The sequence below is a fragment of the Bactrocera oleae genome, chromosome 6 (genome assembly GCF_042242935.1).
Source record: "Bactrocera oleae isolate idBacOlea1 chromosome 6, idBacOlea1, whole genome shotgun sequence".
NCBI lineage: Eukaryota > Metazoa > Arthropoda > Insecta > Diptera > Tephritidae > Bactrocera > Bactrocera oleae.
Genome location: NC_091540.1, coordinates 12,529,645 through 12,553,782, shown reverse-complemented (window position 1 = coordinate 12,553,782; position 24,138 = coordinate 12,529,645). Strand labels below are relative to the sequence as shown.

At 35.7% G+C, this 24,138-nt stretch overlaps 1 protein-coding gene across 2 annotated transcripts; it reads left to right on the top strand.

Moving 5' to 3' along the window:
• Positions 1–1,423: 1,423 nt before the first annotated feature.
• shd (cytochrome P450 family 24 subfamily A member shade) lies at positions 1,424–24,082 on the top strand. 2 transcript variants are annotated; one of them, XM_014238516.3, is made up of 8 exons: positions 1,424–1,972; positions 20,308–20,635; positions 20,737–20,935; positions 21,159–21,554; positions 21,625–21,799; positions 21,862–22,101; positions 22,182–22,394; positions 22,562–24,082. In XM_014238516.3, the coding sequence occupies exons 2-8, from the start codon at positions 20,317–20,319 to the stop codon at positions 22,670–22,672; spliced, it is 1,653 nt and encodes a 550-aa protein (XP_014093991.2). In that variant the 5' UTR covers positions 1,424–1,972; positions 20,308–20,316; the 3' UTR covers positions 22,673–24,082. The 2 variants fall into 2 exon arrangements, with proteins under 2 accessions (XP_014093991.2, XP_069967154.1); XM_070111053.1 differs by lacking the exons at positions 1,424–1,972; positions 20,308–20,635 and having other exon boundaries at positions 20,807–20,948.
• The last annotated feature ends 56 nt before the right edge of the window (positions 24,083–24,138 follow it).

The following is a 24,138-nucleotide window of genomic DNA, read 5'->3' as shown; positions in this document are numbered from 1 at the left end:
AGCAAGCAGGACCACCAGCGTGCCTGATAGCAAGTGATTGCCGCGCTGACATGGCCAATGAATAGTAATTACAACAATACACACATTGCGCTTGCATACATAAGTATGTTGCCATACATACCTATAACATACATATACAATATATCCGAGTATGTGTGCTGAGAAGTGTTGCGCATTGCGGAGCACGAAAGTAGAGTAGAGCAGTTGAGCAAATCGAGAGTTTGGAGCAGAGTTGCGCAATGATCGCGCGCCACCGGAGTAGCGTTTATGCGAGCTTGTGGCACACAGCCATCCAAGGAGTGGCGTTGAAGCAGTCACAACACAACAATATAACAACAATTATCAACAAAAAACTGGTACTCGATTATTATGACCAGCTGATTGAAAATGCAACCGCACGCTATCAATGAAAACGAGTAGTGGCAAGGAGATAAGGAAAAGGGTGCACCACTATATAACTGTGTTATAGTTGGGTTGTGGTTTTAAGGTTGATTCACCATATGCTTTTCGTTCTACTTAAAATAAACAATATTTTCGAAATTGAAGCCTTCATATTTTTTCTAAAAAAAATAATGGTATAAAGCTTTTAGGGGTTGAAGTAAGCCCTGCCAGTTATTTAGACCGAATTTGTCAATGCCAAAAGACAGAGTGAGCTGCTATACGCACTATCAATATACATATGCCTTTTCCTAAAAACCAATCAGAAGGCACAAAAAGAAACTCAACCGCGTCAAACACCCCGCTTTACTTGCCCTTTGACATTTGTTGTTTACCTTTGCGCTTGCTAATAAGAGAAGTCTTATCAGACGCGCCGCGGCTTAAAATGTAAACAATCAGCAGCATACATAAGCATCAACATTCAACAACAAAGACAAACATCTAATCATTTCAATGCCGCTGCACACGCTCCAGCTTCGTTGCAAACTTGACATCTCACCGATAACGTTTCTGTATTAGTATTACGCTCTGACACCAAGCGCATTATCTCATTTCACTCGCGCGCCTATATTCTGCTGCTCAGCGTTGCGCAGCTCTACTGTTCTCACTGCACTTGCCGGCAATTGAAGTTGCATCAAAAGGAGCGCAGCGACGTTGTTATTATTTCAACTGATTATGATGTTAACGCGCTGCCCAATACACACACACGCACATCCGACCAGCTGCTAGCTAACCAACAGCGCAATTTCTGGTTTGTTTATATGTTTTTTGGGAGCTCCACTGCTCCACTGAGCAAACGGATTCAAACAGCTGTGCGCACGAAACACACAAGAGCGCTCGCTGTTTTTCTTTTTGGGGGGAATAGCGAACGGCACGACATGCCGTGCACGTTCGGTTCTGATCGGAATAGATCGCGGTTCTCGTTCGCGTAGTCGCAAGTTGGCGCCGCCGCCGCCGCCACAAAAGTAGACAGCAATACGCCGGCGAGCTGCAGTCTTTGAGAAGCGCGCGCATTTGAAGGTTTAGTAGGCGGCTAGTGTCGAAACAAGCAAACGATTACCTATAAGAACGGACGGTCCGATCGGTCGGTCGGTTGGTAAAGTGCACAATAAAAATTAGTTAAAATCTAATGCGAATACGGATATCAGTGTTGAAAATAATCAGAAATTAGTAGTTATATGAAATATATGCAACGTCTAAGTGAAAGCGCAGTGCGACTTCAGCAAGAAAGTGTTAATTTTAACGAGAATAATTACATACATAATTATGCTGTTGGTTTAGAACCAAGCAAACGCGGTGTGCAATAAATATTTACAGTTATGTATTAGGTAGTAAAAAAATACCGTTTAGTGTGTGCGAAAGGCTTTAATGCTCGTTGAAAACAAATGTGATTGCGATCCAAGATCCATAGTGTAAAATTCGTCTATGAACATTGTGTGATATTGCATCAACTGTCTAGTATTGTTGCTAACTTTAATGTTGTTACATAAGCAATTGTTGCTGCCAAACTTCTTACAGTCAAATAGTAAATAAGGTAAATACTAGCGCGTGTAATTTCTGCTCGAATACGTGTGCATACATATATAATATAATATAAAGACTGTAACTTGCATTAAACAGTTAAATATGTGAGAAAGCAAAAATGCGTTGAAAAATTAATTTGCCTTTATAATTAAAGTAATTTAAGCAAAAACAATATTTAACAACTCAAATTTTATTATTTTTATTTTATTTTTCTGCATCTTTTCTATAATTTTGTTACTTTTAAATGAAATAAGACTACAAATATGCTCAAAACTTCTCTGTTCCTAAAATGTATATGCTATCCAGTCTACTCTTCAGTATTTGTAAAATATTGACTTTATATAAACCAAGTTTAAATTCCACGGTTTTTATGCTCTATGAGTGAAACATACTGAAATTTTCACTGCATCTAACGCAATACGTTTTGCTGGTACTTTCTAGCAAAGTTGCTTGCTAAAATCAATCTTCAATTAGTTTTAAGGTAACTTAATAAGAAAAAAAGTTTTTTTTTTTTTGATTTTGTTCAGTTAGTTTGAGCGGCAGCTATATGCTATAGTCATAATATCTGAAAAAAAAAATGTTCAGCGACTATAACGGTACCTTGGACAATCTAATATATGCCTAAATTCGAGGAGATTTTTTGTAAAAAAAATAGAACAAATAAGTAAAGTATACGAACTTGTTTTCGAACGGTCAGTTTATATGTTAGCTTTATGCTGTCGTGATAGCGACGAGAGAAAAGGACGTGTGCAAAATTTCAGAGCGATATAACAAAAATTAAGCGATTAGTTCGCGTATATATGGAAGAACAGACAGACAGACAGATATAACTAAAACGACTCAGCTCGTCATGCTGTTTATTTGCATATATATTTTTAGGATCGCCGACGTTACCTGCTGAATGTTACAAACTTTGTGGCAAACTTTAGATACGCTGTTATGAGCATAAGAATAAAAAACAAAACGTAAAAAATATTTGCAAAAGATTCGTAAATAATCTAGAGAAATATGATTTGCTCGTGGCTGTTATATTTTATCTTTAGATCTTAATTAAAATTATTAGTAGAATTTAGATTTTTATACGCACTGTACGTTTCTAGAATAGTGCGTCAGTCAGGAAGCAAATGTGGCCAATATTCGCAAAAGCTTAAAGGAAAACGGCTTGCAGAAAATGGAAACATGATCGAGACTACAATCAACAGCGCTCAACTGAATACGGATTATTAACAATTACACAAATCGTACTCAAAAGCTCTCGATCCTTTACCAACATTTTTTTTCGATTTCATTAAACTAGTAATGCTATAAGCTTTCGCAGATGCTTCCAGCATTAGCAACACATTTTCAGCGCGCAGCTTATGCTTGCTTACTTAGCAAGCACTGTAATGCATTAGACTGCTTAACGAAGCAGTAGTGTACCAACTGCGTTATTTATGCTAACAAAAGAACTTAAGCTAAGACAAACATTTCTAATTTCTTAGACTTGATTTGATGAGCAAAAAAGTCTAAACGGATGCGCTCAGTGCGCAAATTATGTAAACAAATCTTATAGAAAAATTAATATTTATTAGTAAAATTGTCTATGCCACGCAATTGTTACGCCGATCGAGCGCAATCACAGTAAACGGCGCACAGGCAGACCAGTGACTTGGCTGTTACACATATGCATGTTTGTGTGTGTATATATATATATATATATATATATATGTTTGTATGTATATGTGTCTAACACTTGACGTGAAAAACTGCAGCAACACACATCTACTCACAAGCAGGTGAGTATGTGGTAAAAGAAAATGAAAATCACGTGCAGTTCACACATAGACATTACACGCGTATAGACAGCACCTTTGTGCAATAGTATGTGTACATGTGTGTATGAGTACGTGGAAATGTGCGATTATGAGCAAAATAGAAAAACATGGGTTTATTGCACCACACAATAAAATTAATGAATTTATTTATGCACATTTGCATATTTATGCATTGCTGTTGTGGCGTTCATGAAATTAAGCAACAACAACAAGTTAGTGTAAATGTCTGAGGTATTGCCAATATTTATTTAGGCATTGACGCCAGCCGCAATAATGGCGCATATTTTTAGTTTCGTTTGGATTTCGGCAAATTGTTGCTCGCGGTGGCTCATTGCAAACACCAAAAAAAAAAAAAAAAAAATTACTATTTCTCAATTATAGCGAAAGCACTGTAAGCGTTGCATTTAACATAATTTTCAGCACGAAATTGTTTCAAAAATGCTCAACTACTTGCACACAGTGAAACAAGTCAAGCATATTTGGCTGCAAAATTTATAAAAAAAAAATTTTTTTTTTTTGGACTCAAATTTTACCGCTTGTAGCAGCTTTTATGAAATGCAAATTTTCAGCGAACTCTTGTTGAACACGATTAATTAACCAAATATCTAGATTGTTGTGCGATAAGATTAGAATGACACGTGGGCTCTATCAACTTCAAAACGCAATAAAATTTGCTTGCGTAAGCCGTTGCGCGCTTGTGCCTACGAAACGTCTAGCAAATCTACGTACACCGTTATATACATATATTAGCAATAAAATGTTGTAAGTAAACACACAAGAAAATCGCAACAGAGTTTTTCAAGGTTAAGCGCAAATTTGTTGACCATGCATGACTTTCCAATTTGTCAGCAGTCTGTCAGCTGTTTATCAAACTTCAATAAATATTTGCTCAATAAATTTTGCCGTCGCAAGATTTCACAATACTTTATTCTCAATTTACAGTTAGTCCGCTTAGCTGCTTTCACTGAAATCTGGTATATTACGTTTTAAAAATGTAGACTTAGCAATTCTAATTGGTATTTAGGTTGCGACTTTTAGCTTCAGCAGAGACAAATCAGTTGTATGCAGTATTTTGCTACTACTATGCTAATACGTTTTTCAAAAAGTCTAATTTTTTCAAAAAGTACCACTTCCTTTATCCTTCTTTCAATTTCAGCAATAAATATTTTTCTTTAAAAATGCGCATAAATATCGTAATTACATAATTTTGCGTATTTATTTATTTGCTTGCTTTGCATTTAATTGCCCAAGCAATTGCGAAATCCAGTTACCACAATTTCTTACACACTTTTCCTACGATAAGCGCTTTACTCATATTTTTAGAGCTCGCAACCTGAATGCTAGCATTTTTTCATTTACATAAATTGTACACGGATATTCTCGCGCTTGCGTATTTAATTATAGAATTCGCATGTGTTTACTTTTGTATAAGAAAAACCCCACAAAAAGTCATTTACTTGGCATTTTTTCACAGTTACTTGTGGATAATGAGGTAATTTGATCTAAATGGGTCTACAACGAAATCACTCAAAACAAAAATATCACGGAATTACTTAAAATGTATATATATATATATATATTATATCTACTATAATTATATGTGTATGCTCGTAAGCTATAGCACTCTTTAAAATAAGCGTACCATGAGCAATTTATGAAAAATAACAGCCTATATGTCAGCGTTTTATTTTGACAATGACTTTGAAAAAGCAATAGCCAAAAAAAAAATTGGCAGCGTTCTAAACATAATACCTCTGCTGTCTGCGGTAATTAACATTAACATTCTGTTACGTCAAGTGTTGATTTACGCCTACTGTAATGAATATACTTAGCAAGCGGCAATGCTAATTAAATAATACACCGGCTGTGTGAACGCAACAAACCGATCAGTGGACGATTAGCCAACGCTTGTGATCATATTTCGGCTTTGCTAAGTAAAATAATTGAATAGCAAGAGCCTTTAAGCACGCTTTAAATATTATTTAATTACCTAAAGTCTATTGAGGTAATATCTTTTCACCAAAAAATGTTCGCTGATTGCAAGCCGAACTGCGTTCACTTTTGTGAGATCATGAAATATAACATATAAACTTAGGTGACCATATTTGTCCTGACGAAATTCGTAGCGGTTTTATTAGTCATCGTTTTTTTTCACATTATAATTCACGGAAAATCGCGACACATAATAGGTGAGAAAGCAACACAATTTTATGCAATTTATTCTATTTTTTATTTCTAAGCTAGAGACGGCCGGGACATTTAACTCGGAATCCGAACTCACCCTAAGTCAGCTTATGGTCAGCTAAATATAAACAAAATTGTACAATATTTTCTGCGACATTATTATATAGACGTGATCTGCAAATACTTCTCCTCAGAACATCTTAGCTCTTTACAATTTTTTCTCTGTATATTAAAAGTACAATAATTAGCAACTGAGAAAATTATTGAAATTTATATAAGCATTGTGTAAATTTCTTAAAATCGAATTTCGACTTTAAGCGCGCCGCACCGCTGTAGGTCATAAAAAATCGAGTGTGGAAAAAAACTCTAAAAATTATATAATTTTCACGCCAAGTGAAATCAAAGCCAGGTAATTACGACAACAATACAAAATTATGCCCAAATGAAGCGAGAGCGAAATGAAAGAAAGAACGCAACACCGCATGGTTTCGCTTGATTCTTACACGTTTTTTTTTTTCGATACCTCGATTTTTCATTGCCAATGCAGCTGAAAAATAATATGATCACCAACCAAATATATATATGAAATAATAAACAGAACACCAACGAGAATCCATTAAAAACACGAAAAATACAAATGCGCAGCGTATAACGAAAACTTGTCCAAAAAATGCTATTAATAAAACCGAAAAATTCTTGTTTGAAATTCTTGAGCGCAACGAAAGCTTGCCTCATTATTTATGTAAATGACTTTCTCGTTGCATACCCCCCCTGCAACTTTACCGCACAAACGGTTGCTCAGCCGAGCGCTCGCACGCCCACGTACTGAGCAATTAATCGCTGTTGCGCTGCTGACTTGCTGCCTGCTTTGGTGGAATGTAATTTCGTTTTTTATTAACCTTACTTTTTCTTTTCGTTAACTGCTTTGTGTTTTTTGTCAATAAATTCTGCATTGTTGTTGTTGTGGTTGTTGATTATATATGTAGTTTTCGTCGCTGTCGGTGTCAATGTTATAATAAAAATACTTGCTTGTTGCTGTCTGCTTTCGTACAAAAAATGCGCAGACGCACAAGCTCTTTCTTTCTATGTTATGGTTATTGTAGTTGTTGTTGACTAAATCAACAAGTTTGGGCGCTGCGCACATATTATGTCACCGCGCTGAGCTATGGCGAGTTTACACGCGCACTTCTTTCAAACGCCCTGCCGCCTTCAACGCTGGACCAGCGCACCGTTGTTCAAGTTCTCGGTTTTACAATTCATCTCTCGCCAGAAATCTCACTTCACCATTCTGAGCTGCCATTTCTAATATCAAAACTAACTTTTCTAACGCCTGGCGACCGGCCTGTGGCTGTGGGAAAAGTCGCTAGTCGCTGCTACCCGACTGCCGCAAGCCGGCCGCGCTGCCAATGTCACTGTCATTGCCATGGCCGGAGCTAGCGCGCAGCCGGCATGACGCAGCGACAGCGGCGCAGACACACTTAACCCCACTTCGTGCCTTTGGGGCCGCAGGCGGTTCATTGTCCGTCAACATGCTAAGTTAACAACAACTACCAATGGCGGCAGCGCAGTATTAACGAGGTGGCAGCAAACGTGCCCGAAGTCGGCGCAGCAAATATAACAACAAAAGCTATTTGCGCAATGGGTGTGTGAGCGTCTATGTGTGTGTGTGTTTGTGTGTGTGAAAGAAGAGGCGCTTCTAATGATTTGTCTATTTCTACTTTGGTTTCTGTTGTTGTTGTATGTTTACTTGATTCCTGTTCCACTTCCATGATCAATATATTGTAGTAGACATGCAGAGGCAGCCAGAAGACAAGCAAAAACAGCAAGAAGAAGCAGCCGTAACAGCCGTAACAGCAGCAGCAGCAGCAAAGCATTAGAAATAGTGCCTCAAGTCGGTGGCAGCAACAATAACAACAAGTCTGCTCAAATCGCTAAAACAGGAAGTCGCGACTGCTGATCAACCACCACTTTCAAAAGTCCAAATAACAGCAAGCAAGCAGCCAGCAATGGCAACAACAACAACAAAAGCTAAAGCGCTACCAAAAACCCACAGCAAAGTAGCAACAATTCTAACGTCGCAATAACAAACGAACGTAGACCACAAGCTAACAAATCAACAAACAACAACAGCATTGATAATTATCGCTTGGCGGCTTTCTAGCCAGCGCTCTTGTTGTTGGTGCTTTTCGTCCGCATTGAACATTGAAAGTTGCTCATGTTGGCCTCAGCGCGGCTGCGTGGCGCGGCGTGCTCAGAACAATTCTCGATTTTAGCTGCTCTTTGCTTTCTCAGATGCTTTGGCTTTTACTTCTAACGCCATTCTAAGCCTCTGCCGGCTTTGCCACTGGAAGCGCAGAAAAGTGAAAGACGTGGCCGCCAATCGACCGGCGAGACGGCGATGGTGTTGTGCCGAGGGAAGTCGCGGCTGCGCAAATGGTCATTGGAAGTGAAGAATCTTGATGTGCTGTCGGTGGGCAAGAAATAGCGTTTGCTACGCCTGGAAGTTGTGTGAAAAATAAAAACGAATCGGCTTGTTATGCACACCGCGACCTGGTAGTTGCACATTCTTTAACTAGTAGAAAAAAAAAAATTATGAAATCAGAAAGGCTTTATTTTCAATAATTTTTTTTTTATATAAAAATGAAATATTTTATTTAAATTTGATAAGATTTTTTTGAAATTTTCAAAAAAAAATAATCAAAACTCGGTCATTACGACGTCATTTCCGATAGTATTGTACTTCGGAAGAAAGGTGCTTCCGCGTTGATAGCCGAACTTCTGACAGGATCATTAAAAGTAAAAAGGAAAAAAATACGTATTTGTACCAAGACCATTAACTAAGTATTGGACTGAGAAAAAACAAATAAAATGAAAATTGTATTTTTGCCAGATGTTTTTACAAAAACATGCAAATTTTGGTGAACATTTCTCGACTTTTTTTTGTTTTAGATATTTGTAATTGAAAGAAGATAATTGTAATTGAACTCAAGATCTTGTAAAGGATATCTCGAAGATCTTTATTAAATTTTATTAAGATCGGCTGAGTAGTTCGCGAGAAATCTTGACAACCGGCTTTGAAAACACAGTTTCGAGAAAAAAGCGTTTAAAATTTTAAGTGAGTATACAAGTATAGCTGACCTCGAGCGCGCAACGTTTCAAAGCTGTATCTCCAAAACTATTACTGGTATCAATTTGAGAATTTAGGACAATATTCTGGAGATAATATAGAATTAAATAAGACAATAAAAAAAAACTTACTGCTTAAATTAATACACTTAACTGTTGTTCATAAACACAAAAATCGAATTTATTGCAGACAGTCTCTTAATTTGATCAACTAGCAAGTTGGCTAAACCAATATATTTGCGAAAAACTTGCTAATTGATTCGACTAAGACACAAGAGAGTGTTACAGAGTGATCTAAAAATGGACAAAGTGATAGATTTAGCGAGACAAAATTCCGAATTCCTTTAAGCGAGAAGATCCTACGTTATAGAGCCGTCGGTTGATGTGGAATCTCATATGAAAAACTCGAGTTTATGGTAAACGGAATGATTGAGACACAAGAGAGTGTTACAGAGTGAGCTAAAAATTGACAAAATGATAAAAACAAAATTCCAAATTCATTTAAACGAGAAGATCCTACATCAAACAGCCGTCGGTTTATGTAGAATCTCATATGATAAACTCGAGTTTATGACAAACAGCATCGTAATTTAGCCGATAAATAAATTGTCTACTGCAATATTTTTAAGAAAATCCTGCTAATTAAATTGATGATGGCACAAGAGATTATTAGAGAGTGAGCTAAAGACAGAGTGATAAACATAGAGAGACGAAGTTTCAAAGCATTCATATGAGAATTTGCTACGTCGAACAGTTGTCGACCGCTTCCAACTAGCATATAGCAGAGGCTGACTTTATCTGCCTCTACTTAGGGTATAAATATGCTTATAAGTGCTAATTTGCGAGCATTTAGACTACTTTTTTATCTGCCGCTTGATACATTTTTGCATTTACTTGGAAAATTTAGCTTATTTTGGTGCTTCTATAATTTGAGGAAACTTTCCTGATCTTTTTTGGCTACGAAAGCGAACTTTATATGCACTTCATCTATACATTTATGACAATTTAAGCGCTAAATACTTATAAAATGCCAAAGAAACGCTGCTTGCTGACTAACAGTAAGTTTTTCAAATATTTTACAATATCGATATAATGATATATATATTTATATTTTGACAACAATCAGTTTTCTTGCAAAGACTGCTCTATTATTGTACATCTGATCTTTCATTGAACCTTAATTTTTGGTACGTAAGTGTGATTTCGCTTTAGCGGTCCGAACACAGGACACATTTGAACTTGAACCACTTCACATTGCGATAATTAACAGCAATTGCTAAATCTTTGTAGACACATGCATATGTATGTACATAGGTATCAGCATATTACTAAGCAATTTTTATTTTCAATGCCAAGTTTATTTGCGACAACAGCAATAACAACAGCGGTTAGATAATAAAAAATTGGCAAACAACAAATGTGACTACTTGATTGCTGCTAACAAGTTAATTACACTAAGCGATAACGCGCAGAAATGCGTATATATTTATGCATATGTATGTGTGTGTGTGTATGTGTTTGTTAATAGATAAGGCTAATAACTACTGGCTGAAAAACATGTGAAAATGCGCTAATACATATGTGTGTGTGTGTGTGTATGCTGCGTTAACGCCGAAATGTTTGCTTTAATGCCTAACAAAAAATACAGGCAACAACAAAATTTAGGCAAGCAACAAACATTATATGCATATATTATGTATTGTGTAGAATTAACTAATTTTTTTTTTAATTTTTTTATTTGCTGATTTTTAGTAACAGTTGAGCCTTTAACAGCCTTCAAACAAAATTGACCTTGAAACTTAGAAGAATTTTCGCATGTGATCTGGTATATATGTTACATGTGTGCATGTGTGCTGTGCATGTCTAGATACATATTTGTAGCCATAGCAAAAGCTGCTTTGTATCAAATTTTTCACCAGCACTGTTCTTCGGCTTGCTGCTGCTATGATTTAATTCCGATTTCTGTCTGTCTTGTCAATTTTCGTTTTTATTGTTATTGTTATTGTTATTGCTCTATTGGCTTTATGAAAGGTATGCCGGTATTAACATAAATTAAACATTAGTGAAAAAATTCGCCAGCAAAGTTCGTTGAGCTGCGGTGCGCACGCTTTGCTGTTTGAACTTAGCATATACATATTTTATACGTTTTATGTTCATATTTATTGTCTTTTTCTAATATTGTATATTGTATTGTTGTTATTGTTGTTGTATTTTCTGCGTTCACATTCATCTAATACCGAAAAGCCGGTTTCGCAAATTATTTTCAGTCAGTCAGTCGGTGAGTTGGACGCGCGGCATGCAGCTTCGGCGATAATGCTTCCTCCCAACAAACATAAGAACAACAACAAGCATTAATAAAACACAAATATGCCAATACGTAAGCCGCCGAGGCTTAAAGCACGCACGTCAACCGCAAATACATCAATGGGCACAACAACAAATCGCGTACAGCAATCAACGCCATAACAACAATTAGAACAGGCAATAGCAGAGACAGCGCGCAGCATACAGCTACTGCCAACTTGTCGTCAATACCGGCTTTTCAGTACGCGCGGCGCCGTAGTGCAGACAGCTGCGCTAATGCGCTACTTTAACTTCACTCTTGAAGCTTTGCCGACCGGCCGGCTGTCTTGAGTGTGCGGCGACAGCGTCTAATGCGCATGCGCAACGCTTAGCTGCTTCTAATGAACGCTAGGCTGTTATTGGTGTTATGCTGTGTTGCTGGGCGCATATTAATACCGGCAATTATGAACTGGCTTTAATGCGCGCATGCGCTCACCAAGCCCTACACACATATCTAATGGCTTGCCGCTGTTGGTTGGGCATATCGCTTCCGAAACGAATTAAAACTAAAACGTGAATATGTGAGCCTGCGTTTGCAACTGTGTATGTGTGTGTGTGTGCTGGCATGACGCCGAGCGTACTGCAAAGAAAGTGAATTTTGCGCCAACCGGTTGGTGTGGCGGCCCTAAGGGCTTGGCTTATAAAAATCGCAGAAAATATATGGCTAAGAAACGTTTTCTTCATCTTCTTCTTCCTCTACTGCGCACGCGGATTATATAACACACGAAATGTGTGTTAGCCGAACACACACAGCAGCTAGACAGCCCACTTCTAGCCATGTTCTGCTTAGCATGCTTGTTCTGTTTTATGTTTATTCACACGCGTCTAATGCTTGACATTTCGGCCGGAAGTTCGCGCATTAAGCCGAAGAAGGAAGTGCTCGTCGCATTTATTCAAATGTGGAATGAATTTACTTTAGTAACTATTTGAATTTAAACTGTTCGAAGTCAGGAAAAACGAGTTTCGCATGAATACTCCTTATGTTTATACATATGGATTTGTGGTTGATAAATATCTTAAGACCTTACAATTAATCCACGCGACTGCTTAGAATAGAACTAAATTTAAATTCAAGGATAACCAGAAATCAGGTTTGCTATGCTTTTAATAGCGCTGTGCAAATATAATTGCGAATAAGATTTTGCAATATTTTAGTCATGCGTGTTCTGTCAAAAAAAGGCTATTGAAAAAATTATATAGTATAAATTGGCCGTACAAATTTTTCTACGATAATTGGCTTAATGGATAATAATTTTTTACAAGCAGTGATTTATATCAGACATAATCATAAATGTATTATATATGGATCATTCTATTCGAAATTTATATTAGAAAATTTTTTTCGCGCCAAAAATTTTTTTTTGTTTATTTTGAGACAAAATATTGGACACGGCGCGTTCTCAACTTTACACAGTCGCGACTAAAGATCCTAATGTACATTCTTCAATAAAAAAAAATTGAATAAAAACAGTTCCAAATTGAAAAAAAAACCTTTGTTGATGAGAATGTAAATTAAAAAAAAAAAGTTCGAAAAATTTCGACGAATAACTCATTGGAAAGATGTGAAAAAATTTGAAACAATAGGCTTTCTAGTTGTTTTTATAATGATATACATTTTTTCGCATACGCAAATGTTCAATTCTGTTTCAAATGGTGCACAATTAAAAAAGACGTGCACAGTATTTTGCCTCAAAGAACACAAACAAAAATGTTTTGCTAGAAAAAAATTTTTAAATGTAAATTTTGGATGGAATGACCCATATGTGAAACAACTATAACACTATACTTTATAAAACGAAAATTAAACTGTTCCACCCTAATGCTAATTGTCATAACAAAAAAAATATTTTTAAATTCAGGTAAATATAAGCTTTAAGAGTTGAATACTAATTTAGTCCAACAAAATATTTCAAACTCTACAATAAAGTTAATTTTGCCACTCTAAGAAATTCTTGAGAACTACCCTAATGTAAATATATATACTTCATGAAATTGAGAAGAAATTTTTGGTAGTAACCGCTGCGGCCATCTACGTTCTTTTCTTCAACACTAATTCAAAATATTTTCGTAAAAATGCTGGGCTTTACGCTAGCATTTTGGAGCCGTTTACCCATTTTAATAATTTTTCTAAATATTCTTACCCTTAAAACTAAAAAGAAAGAAAGAGAATTTCCATCAACTCTAAGTTGGAAAAATTGCAGGCTCATCGCTTGTCGAACTCTGAATTGATCTGTATATCACTCAAAAACCCTTGGCCCTTTACAAACAACCAGTCAAATTGCCAACATTTAAAAAAATATTTGTGTTATGTGTTTGTGGTTTTCTAATGTCTTTGATCGCCGAAATGATCACACGTGAGATCTGCCAATATTATTCATCCCTTGGATGATTTTTGGTGTTTCTAAAATTAGAACACAATTATTCGAGTTTATTTATACACTCACACAACATGTGTTGCTACCAAAGTCTGTTTGTATGTTTGCTATGCCTTTGTGACCGAAACCAAAATAAAATACGATCAGCATGTGATCGCTTGCCACAAATAGGCCATTTTGTGGATTTTGTTTGTGCGGCAATCGGGTGCAAGAAGGATTCGCAGGCTGCGTAGAATTTCAGTGTTCATCACGTGTTTGCGATAGTGCCGCAGCATTCCACAGCGTTTCAAAAGTAATTTGTTAATAAATGAAGCTAGTAATATTAAAAAAAAAAAGAACACTAAAACGAACCATTAAAGCCACCAAAAACGACAGCTTGTCATCGTCGGTTTACAACAATAAATTACAGTAAATCTTACGATATTTCATTCATTAATCCCGCAAGGCAAATAAACACGCAGCCGATCATAGATGTGTTTATGCAATTGTGCTTTTGTATTTGTGTGAGTGTGTAAACATTAAGCCACGAGATCGCTTTCTTCGCACGCCGAACTACGCTGACACTGATAAGAGAGCGACGATTGTCGTCATCAGGCGGTAGCTTCCACACAATGCAAGTGCCCCACTGACATTGAAATCGTTGCATATCTGTATGTGTGTGTGTGCGTATGTATGTATGGTTAGTGTATGTCAGGAAAAGACCTACTGAAATGGAAAAGTGCTGATAAGAGTGTAAATAAAAATAGTAAATAAAAATATTTAAAGAATTTTTTTTAAATACATTTATTAATTACATTTAAAAGAAATTAATTGAAAACAAGTAAGGAAGACTAAGTTCGGGTGCAACCGAAAATTGCATACTCTTGCAACTTGAAAGGATCAAAGCTGGGGAAATACCTTAAGGTGTTGGCAAAACTTTAGGTTTAACAAATAAGGCAGTCTAAGTTCGGGTGCAACCGAAAATTTTATACTCTTGCAATTTGGTAGTCATTGAAATTGAAAATAGTGGAAATTATTAATTTAATTAAAAAGAAAGTAATTGCAAACAAGTAAGGAAGCACTAAGTTCGGGTGCAACCGAAAATTTTATATTCTTGCCACTTGCTAGGAACAAAGCCGGAGAAATATCTTCAATTAATTATTTTATAATTATTTAACTAATACACTGACAGACATATATATACGGCATAAAGCTAATCGGCAGTTTGAAATTCTTATATTAGGTATATGAGAGATAGGGATTGTATTGAACCGATTTAATCCATTTTCGTCGTTACCACAGAAAAGGATGACCTCTGAGTTTCATTAAGTTACCTCTCATACCATCACCAATATATAGGGGGTTAAGTCAACTAGATGTTTGAAAATACTAATATTTGTTATATGGGGCCTAGACATGTTTTCACCCGATTTAATGAATTTTAAGCACAAAGATACACAGTTATTAGAAAAACACGCTTACTTATTTTAATTAAGATAACTCACATTTTGACTGATATATGCGATATAAAGTCAGTCGAGAGTTCGAAAATCTTTCTATTAGGTATATGGTGACTAAGTGAATTATTGAACCAATTCAACCCATTTTTGACATATAGGCATAGTTTTGTCAGAAAAAGATTATCTCTGAATTTCTATAACATATCTCATAGAGTGATCGATAATTTCGATTAAAAGTTCACAATAGGAACTGGGGTCCACATATTCGATATCTGGGGGCTTGAATAGTTTTGGTTCAATTTGAACAACTTTTGTTATAGGATGGCAGCACACCTCAAAGACACTATTAATAACTATAATATTAATTTTTTACCCGGATACATTGATTAATTCTTGAATTGTATACTCAAAAGTGAAAGAATCATAAGGAATTTAAAATTGTGTTATATAGAATGTAGGTGTGTTTGTAGTAATATTTCGCTAATTTTTGCACTTTATGTGATAATGTTATTTATCGAATTTGGCTGCAATTGGTTCAGTAGGTCCAGAGATATGGGTTTACACGTAAATGTGGGCGGCGCCACGCCCAACGTACAAATTTGACACCGGCTCTTATAAAACCCTCTTGCACCATCCCCGCTATAACGCATTTAGTTATTGATTTATTGCTCATTTAGTAGTTTTTAACAAAACTCTCTTAAAGGGGAAGTGGGCGGGGTTAGAATCCGATTTCATTCATTTTCACACTTTCGGTAGGGGTGTCAAAAAGTTTTGCCCCAAGCGAATTTGGTTATTATCGCATGAGTAGTTTAGAAGATATGTACATTAAACTTATTAGAGGGTGGGACCACGCCTCCTTTTATAAATTATTTTCAACCATAGATAACCCTGCCTAATGTAATTCGTTGTATTGAATAACAACCTTGTATCTTATTGTGGAGCATAGTTGTGGCACTTTATGCGTTTTTGATTAATGGCGTTTGGTAGGCGCGGCAGTGATTCGGTTACGCCCATCTACGAACTCGGCCTCCATATGTGACCATGGAGCATGAACACGTTTCATCAAGATATCTTAAGTTTTACTCAAGTTATAGCTTGCACAGACAGACGGACGGACGGACAGACAGTCAACCGGATTTCAACTCGTCTCGTCAACCTGGTCATTTATATATATATATATATATATATATCATCCAAATTCATCATATTACATAATTTTTATTGAAAAATATAAACAAAAATATTTTGATTATTTATTTATATGTTTTTTTGTATATATATATATATATATATATCGCTTAATTTTAGATGTTACCAACAACAGTAGTGTGAACAAAGCTATTATACTCATATAATATACAACATGTTGCCAGAGTATAAAAATGAATTAAATTATTTGAAATTTTATTTTCTTGATAAACATATATAAATAAAAATTGTATATAAATAAATAATCAAAATATTTTTATTTATATTTTTCAAAAGAAAATTTGTAGAAAAAAACCCATATTTTTAACATTTCGAGTTTTTTGTGCAAAAACCAAAAAAAAAACATAAGATATTAAAGCAATAGTTTTGTTTATATTTTTAATAAAAATTTTGTTATAAAAACATGTTTTTAACATTTTTGGTTTTTCGTGCAAAAAAAAAAAGATTTAAGTCATTAAGCAATAGTAGTAATAAATATAAATAAAATAGTATAAATATTGCAAAAAACAATAATAAATTAAAATATTTATTAAATTTATAAATTATTTTTATTTTTTTAACAACATTCCGACCAACGAAGATTATTTATTTTTCACATATTGCTTCTAATAGCATACATTTAGCTCTCCTACATCCTTACATCTCAACATCCGCTCACTTATACTACATACTATATGTAGCCACCCAGTCATGCACACACACACATAGCCAGACACGCATTTGCACTTGATTCTATACGGCGGAATAATCGAAAATTAAAATAAAAATTCATTTCAAAGTCATTCATAAAGGTTAACAACAAACAAATTGCGGTAATTTTCCTGCCCAAAATGCAACAACAACAAAAAGCGGATCACATTTATTTGCACCGACGAAATTATGCATATTCCCACACCTATTTATACGCTTGCACACATACATATGTATGTATGTGCATAAATCAGCTGAGTTCGGCGGCAGTCTCGTGCCTTGTCGGTGGCGTGCCTACTACTTGTTTCCTATACAAGTGTGTGTGTGCATGTGTCTACCAGCTTTTGATCACGTACAAATTCCTATTGATCACGGTGATCGCTAATCGTTCACACACATACCAGCACACAAACAAACACACTAGCATGAGTGTGTAAGTCGCGCCGTGCAAACATAGCAATGCATGTGTGTATGCAACGAAATCGCTCAATCGCCGATTTGGTGCAGGTGGTGATGCAGCGTTCACCTCAATTTCGTTTTAGTGATCGTTCTTTGTTTGCTGTAAAGCTTAGTGACTAATTTTCACGCAGTTGACACTCTTGCTTTGTGTGTTTGGGTGTGTTGGTAGTTTTCGCTTTTGTTTTGCTTTAATTTCACCATTCTTTTTACTCATTTCCGTATTGACCTATTTTAGTTTGTTTTTGTTTACGCTTCTGTTTTTTACATTTACTTTTGGGTCTTTGACCTTAAGATTTGCTGAGTTTGCCAGTGTTTTTAGCAAAATTCGAGACCTTGAAATTGAAAATTTCGAATTGGAAAATAATGATTTGTGTTTAAAATTTGTTTTTCGAATTATGAAATATTTATTTTTGTTTTAAATTTAGAAAAGCTCTTATGGCCTTAGCATTAAAACTGAAGATATTTGCAATTAATTTTATTCTTTAATAAAAACTAATGACCTGATAATAAAAATATTGTATTTTATTAATGGTTTCAACAGTTTCGGGTATATGAGCACGTACAGGTGTGTCGAAAAATACGAAAACATTTGAATTTCCACCTTATTGCGAGGCATTCTGAGTCATAAAGTGGAAACCCATGCATTTTCGATCGGAAATTTATACAGAACGTGTAGAAGTTCTATTACAAGAATGATATCATTTAAGAGTTAAGCTTAAGTTTATAATGGATCGTAATAGCGTTGACGATTGAGAAACCAAACCTGCTCGAAATTTTAGCTTGTCTGAAAATTTTTTCCAGTCGCTATAATATTTAGTATATTGACATAAATCCAAAGAATAAATACTTTTAAATGTATTCATGCGAAAATTCAAAGGTATTTTCTCAAACTAAAGCGCTCATTAAAAAAAATATAAAACAAGCTCAAAACGCTTGTCCGCCTACACTTAGTAAACCCAGCCTAATCCCAATAATCTAAAAAACTATTTATATGCAAATTAAAACCGCCTGTGCTCAGCTGAAATAAGCTGAATTAACTTGTCATTAGGGCGGTTCATAAATGCCTAACATTTACCATAACTACGCTTAACAAAATGTTAGCAAAATATTTTTGTTAAAACGCAATAATAATAATAATATTAATAATAATAATAATTAAATTTTGATTACAAATACCATAGCACATTGAAATTCCAAGAGTAAATCCCCCTACTATCAATAAATCGTTTTTGCGCTTTTTTTTATTTATCGACACACACATTCACACTAAATACCAACAATTACCATAAGCATTACAACAACAATGTCAATTGCAATAATTGCGTGTTGTAATAAAAATACGCAACAAATACCGGTTAGAGTACTAGAACTTAACTATACATTAGGGTGAGTACAAAAAAAAATATTTTTTTTCGCTTAAAATATTTTTTTTCGGTTGTTACTCTGAAAAAAAGTTTTTAGACAGCGCTGAGAAAGTCACTCCAAGTTATATATATTTTTTTATTATCAGCTAACAAAATTCATATCTCGCTTCAAACTAATTGAAAAAATATTTCGTTTTGTGGGTTGTATAGGAAATTGAGTGTTCTTTAAAAAAGCTCTTATACGATTTTTGCGTAAATCTAAACGTTTAAAAGATATTAATAGTTGAAGTTTGACTATTTTAAGGCAAATAAATTTTTTTTCTTTTGAATTTTATAACTCAATGAAAACAAAAAAATTATTTTAATTTAAAAAGCTTATAGTTTGATAGTTAACTCATTGCTTAACAAAAATTATCTCTTATTTTTTTCTTTGGTGTTTTTTGTTTTGTTACACATTGATGTTTGATATTTATCGCCAAACGTAAACGCTCAACTTATTTTTTTTTTTTTAAATTTTATAATTCAATAAAAAACAAATTAATTTAAAAAATGCATAGTCTTACAGTAAATTCATTACTCAACAAAAGTAGTATCTTTTTTTTCTTTTTTTGTTTTTTTTTTTCCTTTGACAGCGATTGATGTGTGACGATAAATATCTCGTATACGATTAACTTAATCGAAAAATTATTTAGATCATTTTTGTAGAGCAGTGAATTTCCTATAAGACTATGAGCTTTGCAACTTAAAATTATTTTTCTTAGACTCCACCTATTTGCAGTGTACCAAAGCGAAAAATAAAATATTCTTTTTTTTTTTTGCACTCACTCTAATATACATACAAACAATCGTAGTAAAACAAAAATATCTGTATGTAAGTCAAGCAGCAGCGGCAGCGTACAGCGCTCAGCTTTGCTCAATTCATAAAAAATGTGCTAAATATATTTAATAAATTTGTACTAAAAATATCTTACACGACGGAGAGCGTTCGGGGTCTAACAAGTGGCTTTATGCATTGCATAAGCCGAGTCACATTTCAGCCGAATATGCATACACAATGTGGCCTACAGCGAGCCGGTGACTAGAAATAGTTCCTCGATTTAATTGACGAGCAATCGCAGAAAACAAGTCCGACTTCAAATGTGTCGTCAAGATTTGAGCGCCAAACTTGTGTGCCTGCACTGAACGATTGACCACATTTTTAAGTAGAGCACTTGCACAACCGCTAACCTACTGACTGACTTAAATTCTAGCACACGCACACACATATATGTATATGTAACTACAAATCGACGCACACATGCATACTTCAAATATTTGTAAACCATTCGCATTTTTTTTTTAGCGTGCTCTCATGGTTATGGCCGTGATTCTGTTGGTCGCAATCGCTATACTTTTGGCTTTCTACTGCAACTTTCATGTTGGCAAAGGAGCAACTGCCTATCTGAAGCCCCTGCTGACACGCTACCTCAGTCGCAATGGGAGGCTAGCCGCTGTCGACACCAGCTTGTTCAGGCCAGAGGATGACTTTTATCATGCCATGGAAATTCCACGCACTCGCGGTGTCTGGGATATTCCAGGACCATTGCCAATACCGTTTCTCGGCACAAAATGGGTATTTTTCGTGTTCTTTCGCAAATACAAAATGTCGTTGATGCACGAGATGTATGCGGGTGAGTGTGGAAATGATTTTGAAATGATAAATACATTTATTTTCACTCTTTTTTTCTGTTCTTTGTTTGTACCCTTACTGATGTTCGCGTACGCCATGCAGATTGGCATCGCAAATACGGTGAAATCGCTTTAGAAGTGCTGACCTCTGGCTTACCGATTGTGCATTTATTCAATAGGAATGATCTGGAAAAGGTTTTGAAATATCCCAGCCGTTACCCGTTTCGGCCGCCCACTGATATTGTCGTGATGTATCGGTTATCGCGACCAGATCGGTATTCCAGTTTGGGCATCGTGAATGAGTAAGTATTTTAGGTATGTACGTATATGTTAATGTAAGTATATTAATAATGTTAAGCGCGCAAATACATATTTCATAATTTTGAAAACAAAAGAATATTTTTTTGGCGGATGCCAAGTCTTGATAATCTTCATTTTCGATTTCGGTATAAATTCGATACCGCTGCAAAAACTATTTTACTCTTATGCTAAATAGTCATTGTACAACCTCTGATCACTTTTCAGACAAGGCACCACCTGGCAGAAACTACGCGCCTCACTCACCTCTTATATTACCTCGCCACGCATACTGTACAACTTTCTGCCAGCCTTAAATGTGGTGTGTGATGATTTCATTGAACTTTTGCGCCAACAACGCGTTCCCGACACGCTCGAGGTGCACAACTTTGAGGACATCGCAAATTTGATGGGCTTGGAAGCGGTGTGCACGCTCATGCTGGGGCGTCGTATGGGTTTTCTGGACAAAAGTGGTCAGCAACCGGAAAGAATTCGGCAACTTGCGAGTGCGGTTAAGCAACTTTTCATATCACAACGGGATTCCTATTATGGCTTGGGACTGTGGAAGTATTTGCCGACGAAAACCTACACAGAATTCGTGCGTGCCGAGGAGATTATCTACGAGTAAGTGTTGGGAAAGTGGGCAAGAGCAGCCCTGTAAAAGTGACAGTTAAAGACTTGAAACTGATTACAGTGTTATTTCCGAGATGGTCGAAATGGCACTGAAAGAGGACTACCTCACATCGGCGGGCGATGAAAGTGAGGCGGCTTTACGCAGCATATTCTTGAATATATTGGAACTTAAGGATCTTGATATACGTGATAAGAAATCGGCAATTGTCGACTTTATAGCGGCGGGCATTGAAACGGTCGGTACGCGCCAACAAAAAGCCAATAAATTATTTGAAATATATATGCTTTGTATTCACAGCTTGCCAACACAGTGCTATTTGTGCTCAGCTCTGTGACCAATGATGAGGGCGTAATTTCTGGCATACTGGCCGACTTTTGTGAATACCGTAAGACGACAATCACAAAAGAGGCAATCGCCAAGGCGGACTACACCAAAGCTTGTATACAGGAATCGTATCGCATTAGGCCAACGGCTTTCTGTTTGGCGCGCATACTTGAGGAGAATATGGAATTGTCGGGCTATCAGCTCAAAGCCGGCGTAGGTGACACTTTTTCGTGGCAGATACAACACATGATTGTTGCAACTTTACTTATTTTTAATTTTTTCGTGTTTTTTAGACGGTTGTGCTTTGTCAGAACATGATTGCCTGTAACAATGACGCCAATTTTCCTAATGCCAAAGAATATCGACCCGAGCGTTGGCTCGACGAGAAGCGTCAATTTACGGTCAATGTGCCGAATGCATGTATTGTCGTGCCATTTGGCATCGGAAGGCGAACCTGCCCGGGCAAGCGTTTTGTAGAAATGGAGGTGATGCTGTTGTTGGCTAAGGTACGAAAGAACTTACTTATACGTATGCTTGATAATACACCTATATTAATATTTTTCATTCTTTTTGGAATCTTTTTATTCCAAATTTTTTTTTACAAAATTATCTTATAATGTTATAAAATCATATATGTTTTATATATTTTATACAAAATAATTTTCTCTTACAGCTTTTGCTCGCGTTCGAAATCAAATTCAAAGAGCCGTTGCAAACGGAATTTGAGTTTCTGCTTGCGCCTAAAACGCCACTAACTTTAATTATGAAAGATCGCGTCTACTGAACGATCGCACTGCAAGCACGAACACACACACACGCATACATAAGTGAGCGCTGCTTTCAGCGTACTATGGAGTGCCAAACCGACATTCGCGCAGCTTTTGTGAAATATTTGTAAATTTTTTAACAAAAACGAGACAACTCTTTAAGAAATGTTTTTTAGTAATATAATAAAACAAAATGACGAAGGTTGTAAATACTTAAATTTTGTTATACACACACATACATACATATATACACGCATAGTTACAATTGTGAGCATTTTTGCGTAACGAAAGACTGTCTTAATTTTAAATTGTATTTATAATCTTAACGAGGAAAAGTTGCAATATTTACCCAAAAATTAAAAAAAAAACATGTTAATAAAATTGTAAATGTGTATATAAACACTAATGTGTATATTATAATTGTAAAATGTGAGCATAAAAATAATAAGCAAGCCAGATGAACTTTAAATGTTAAAAAATATATAATATATATGTATATATAATATATTATAAACTTTAAAAATAAAAAATATTTAAAAATTGTTAAACATAGGATTTTAAAATAAAAAAAATGCTATTGAACCATTCAAATGCTCATTTATTAGTTTCATATAATTGAATGAGGAGACGAGCAATTTAAGCTGCAGTTAAGTATCAAATATAATGCTCACTAATTAAATCGCAAATTATATCAATTTTTCCGTCTCTGCTGCAAATTAATCAAAGCTTTTAAATCAGACGCTTGAGCAGAGAGACTTAACTAAGACACGTTAGAACAGAGCGGCATTGCTAAGTGAGAGCGCAAATGCTAGCTATAACTTCGAAGCCCAATTCGAACTTATAGCAAAGCAAAGGCGGCAACTGTACTACTGACAAGAAGCCAGCAGTTAAGAGCGCCAGTGTCAATATAGCCACGAACCTGGTCTAAAAACTGGCCCAACTAACGCAATTGCCAAGTTGACACAGCCGCCGCCATAGCAAGTCAACAACGCGAATTCGAACATAGCATTCGAAAAGGGCGTGTGTACACTTGCGAGAGCGCCAGCACCTTACTTCTCGTGCACTTCGAAAACGTACAACTAATAGCTCTTTACCAAGCGCTCAATAAACGCCTGGAATATTGACTACTTACTAGCTTCAGCACAGCACTGCTTGGACGCCAAAGTTGTTGGCGCTTGACATTCGGTGTACGCAGTTCGTATTGTACGGTATGCTAAGCGCATAAACGAAGTCATAACGGTTGTAAAGAGCAGTATTGATGAGTGTTGCATTGGCTTGGAGAAAATTTGTAAATAAACATAACTCGTGAAGGAGTTTATTTTCGAACGAAAAACAAAAACTAACGCGTGAAATACAAACACACAACGGAAAACGCTGACGTAGTCAAAATAAAAGTGCGCGCGCGGTGGTGTTGTATTCTTTTTTTTTAACAAAAAAATAAATTTATAGTGAATTAACGTTAGAAAAAAATATTTTTCTGTAA

Bases quoted from the DNA above. Each gene is read 5' to 3' on its own strand.
- shd (XM_014238516.3), top strand. From the start codon at position 20,317: ATGGTTATGGCCGTGATTCTGTTGGTCGCAATCGCTATACTTTTGGCT. The intron at 22,102-22,181 runs GTAGGTGACACT...CGTGTTTTTTAG, and splicing joins GCTATCAGCTCAAAGCCGGC to ACGGTTGTGCTTTGTCAGAA. The intron at 22,395-22,561 runs GTACGAAAGAAC...TTTCTCTTACAG, and splicing joins TGATGCTGTTGTTGGCTAAG to CTTTTGCTCGCGTTCGAAAT.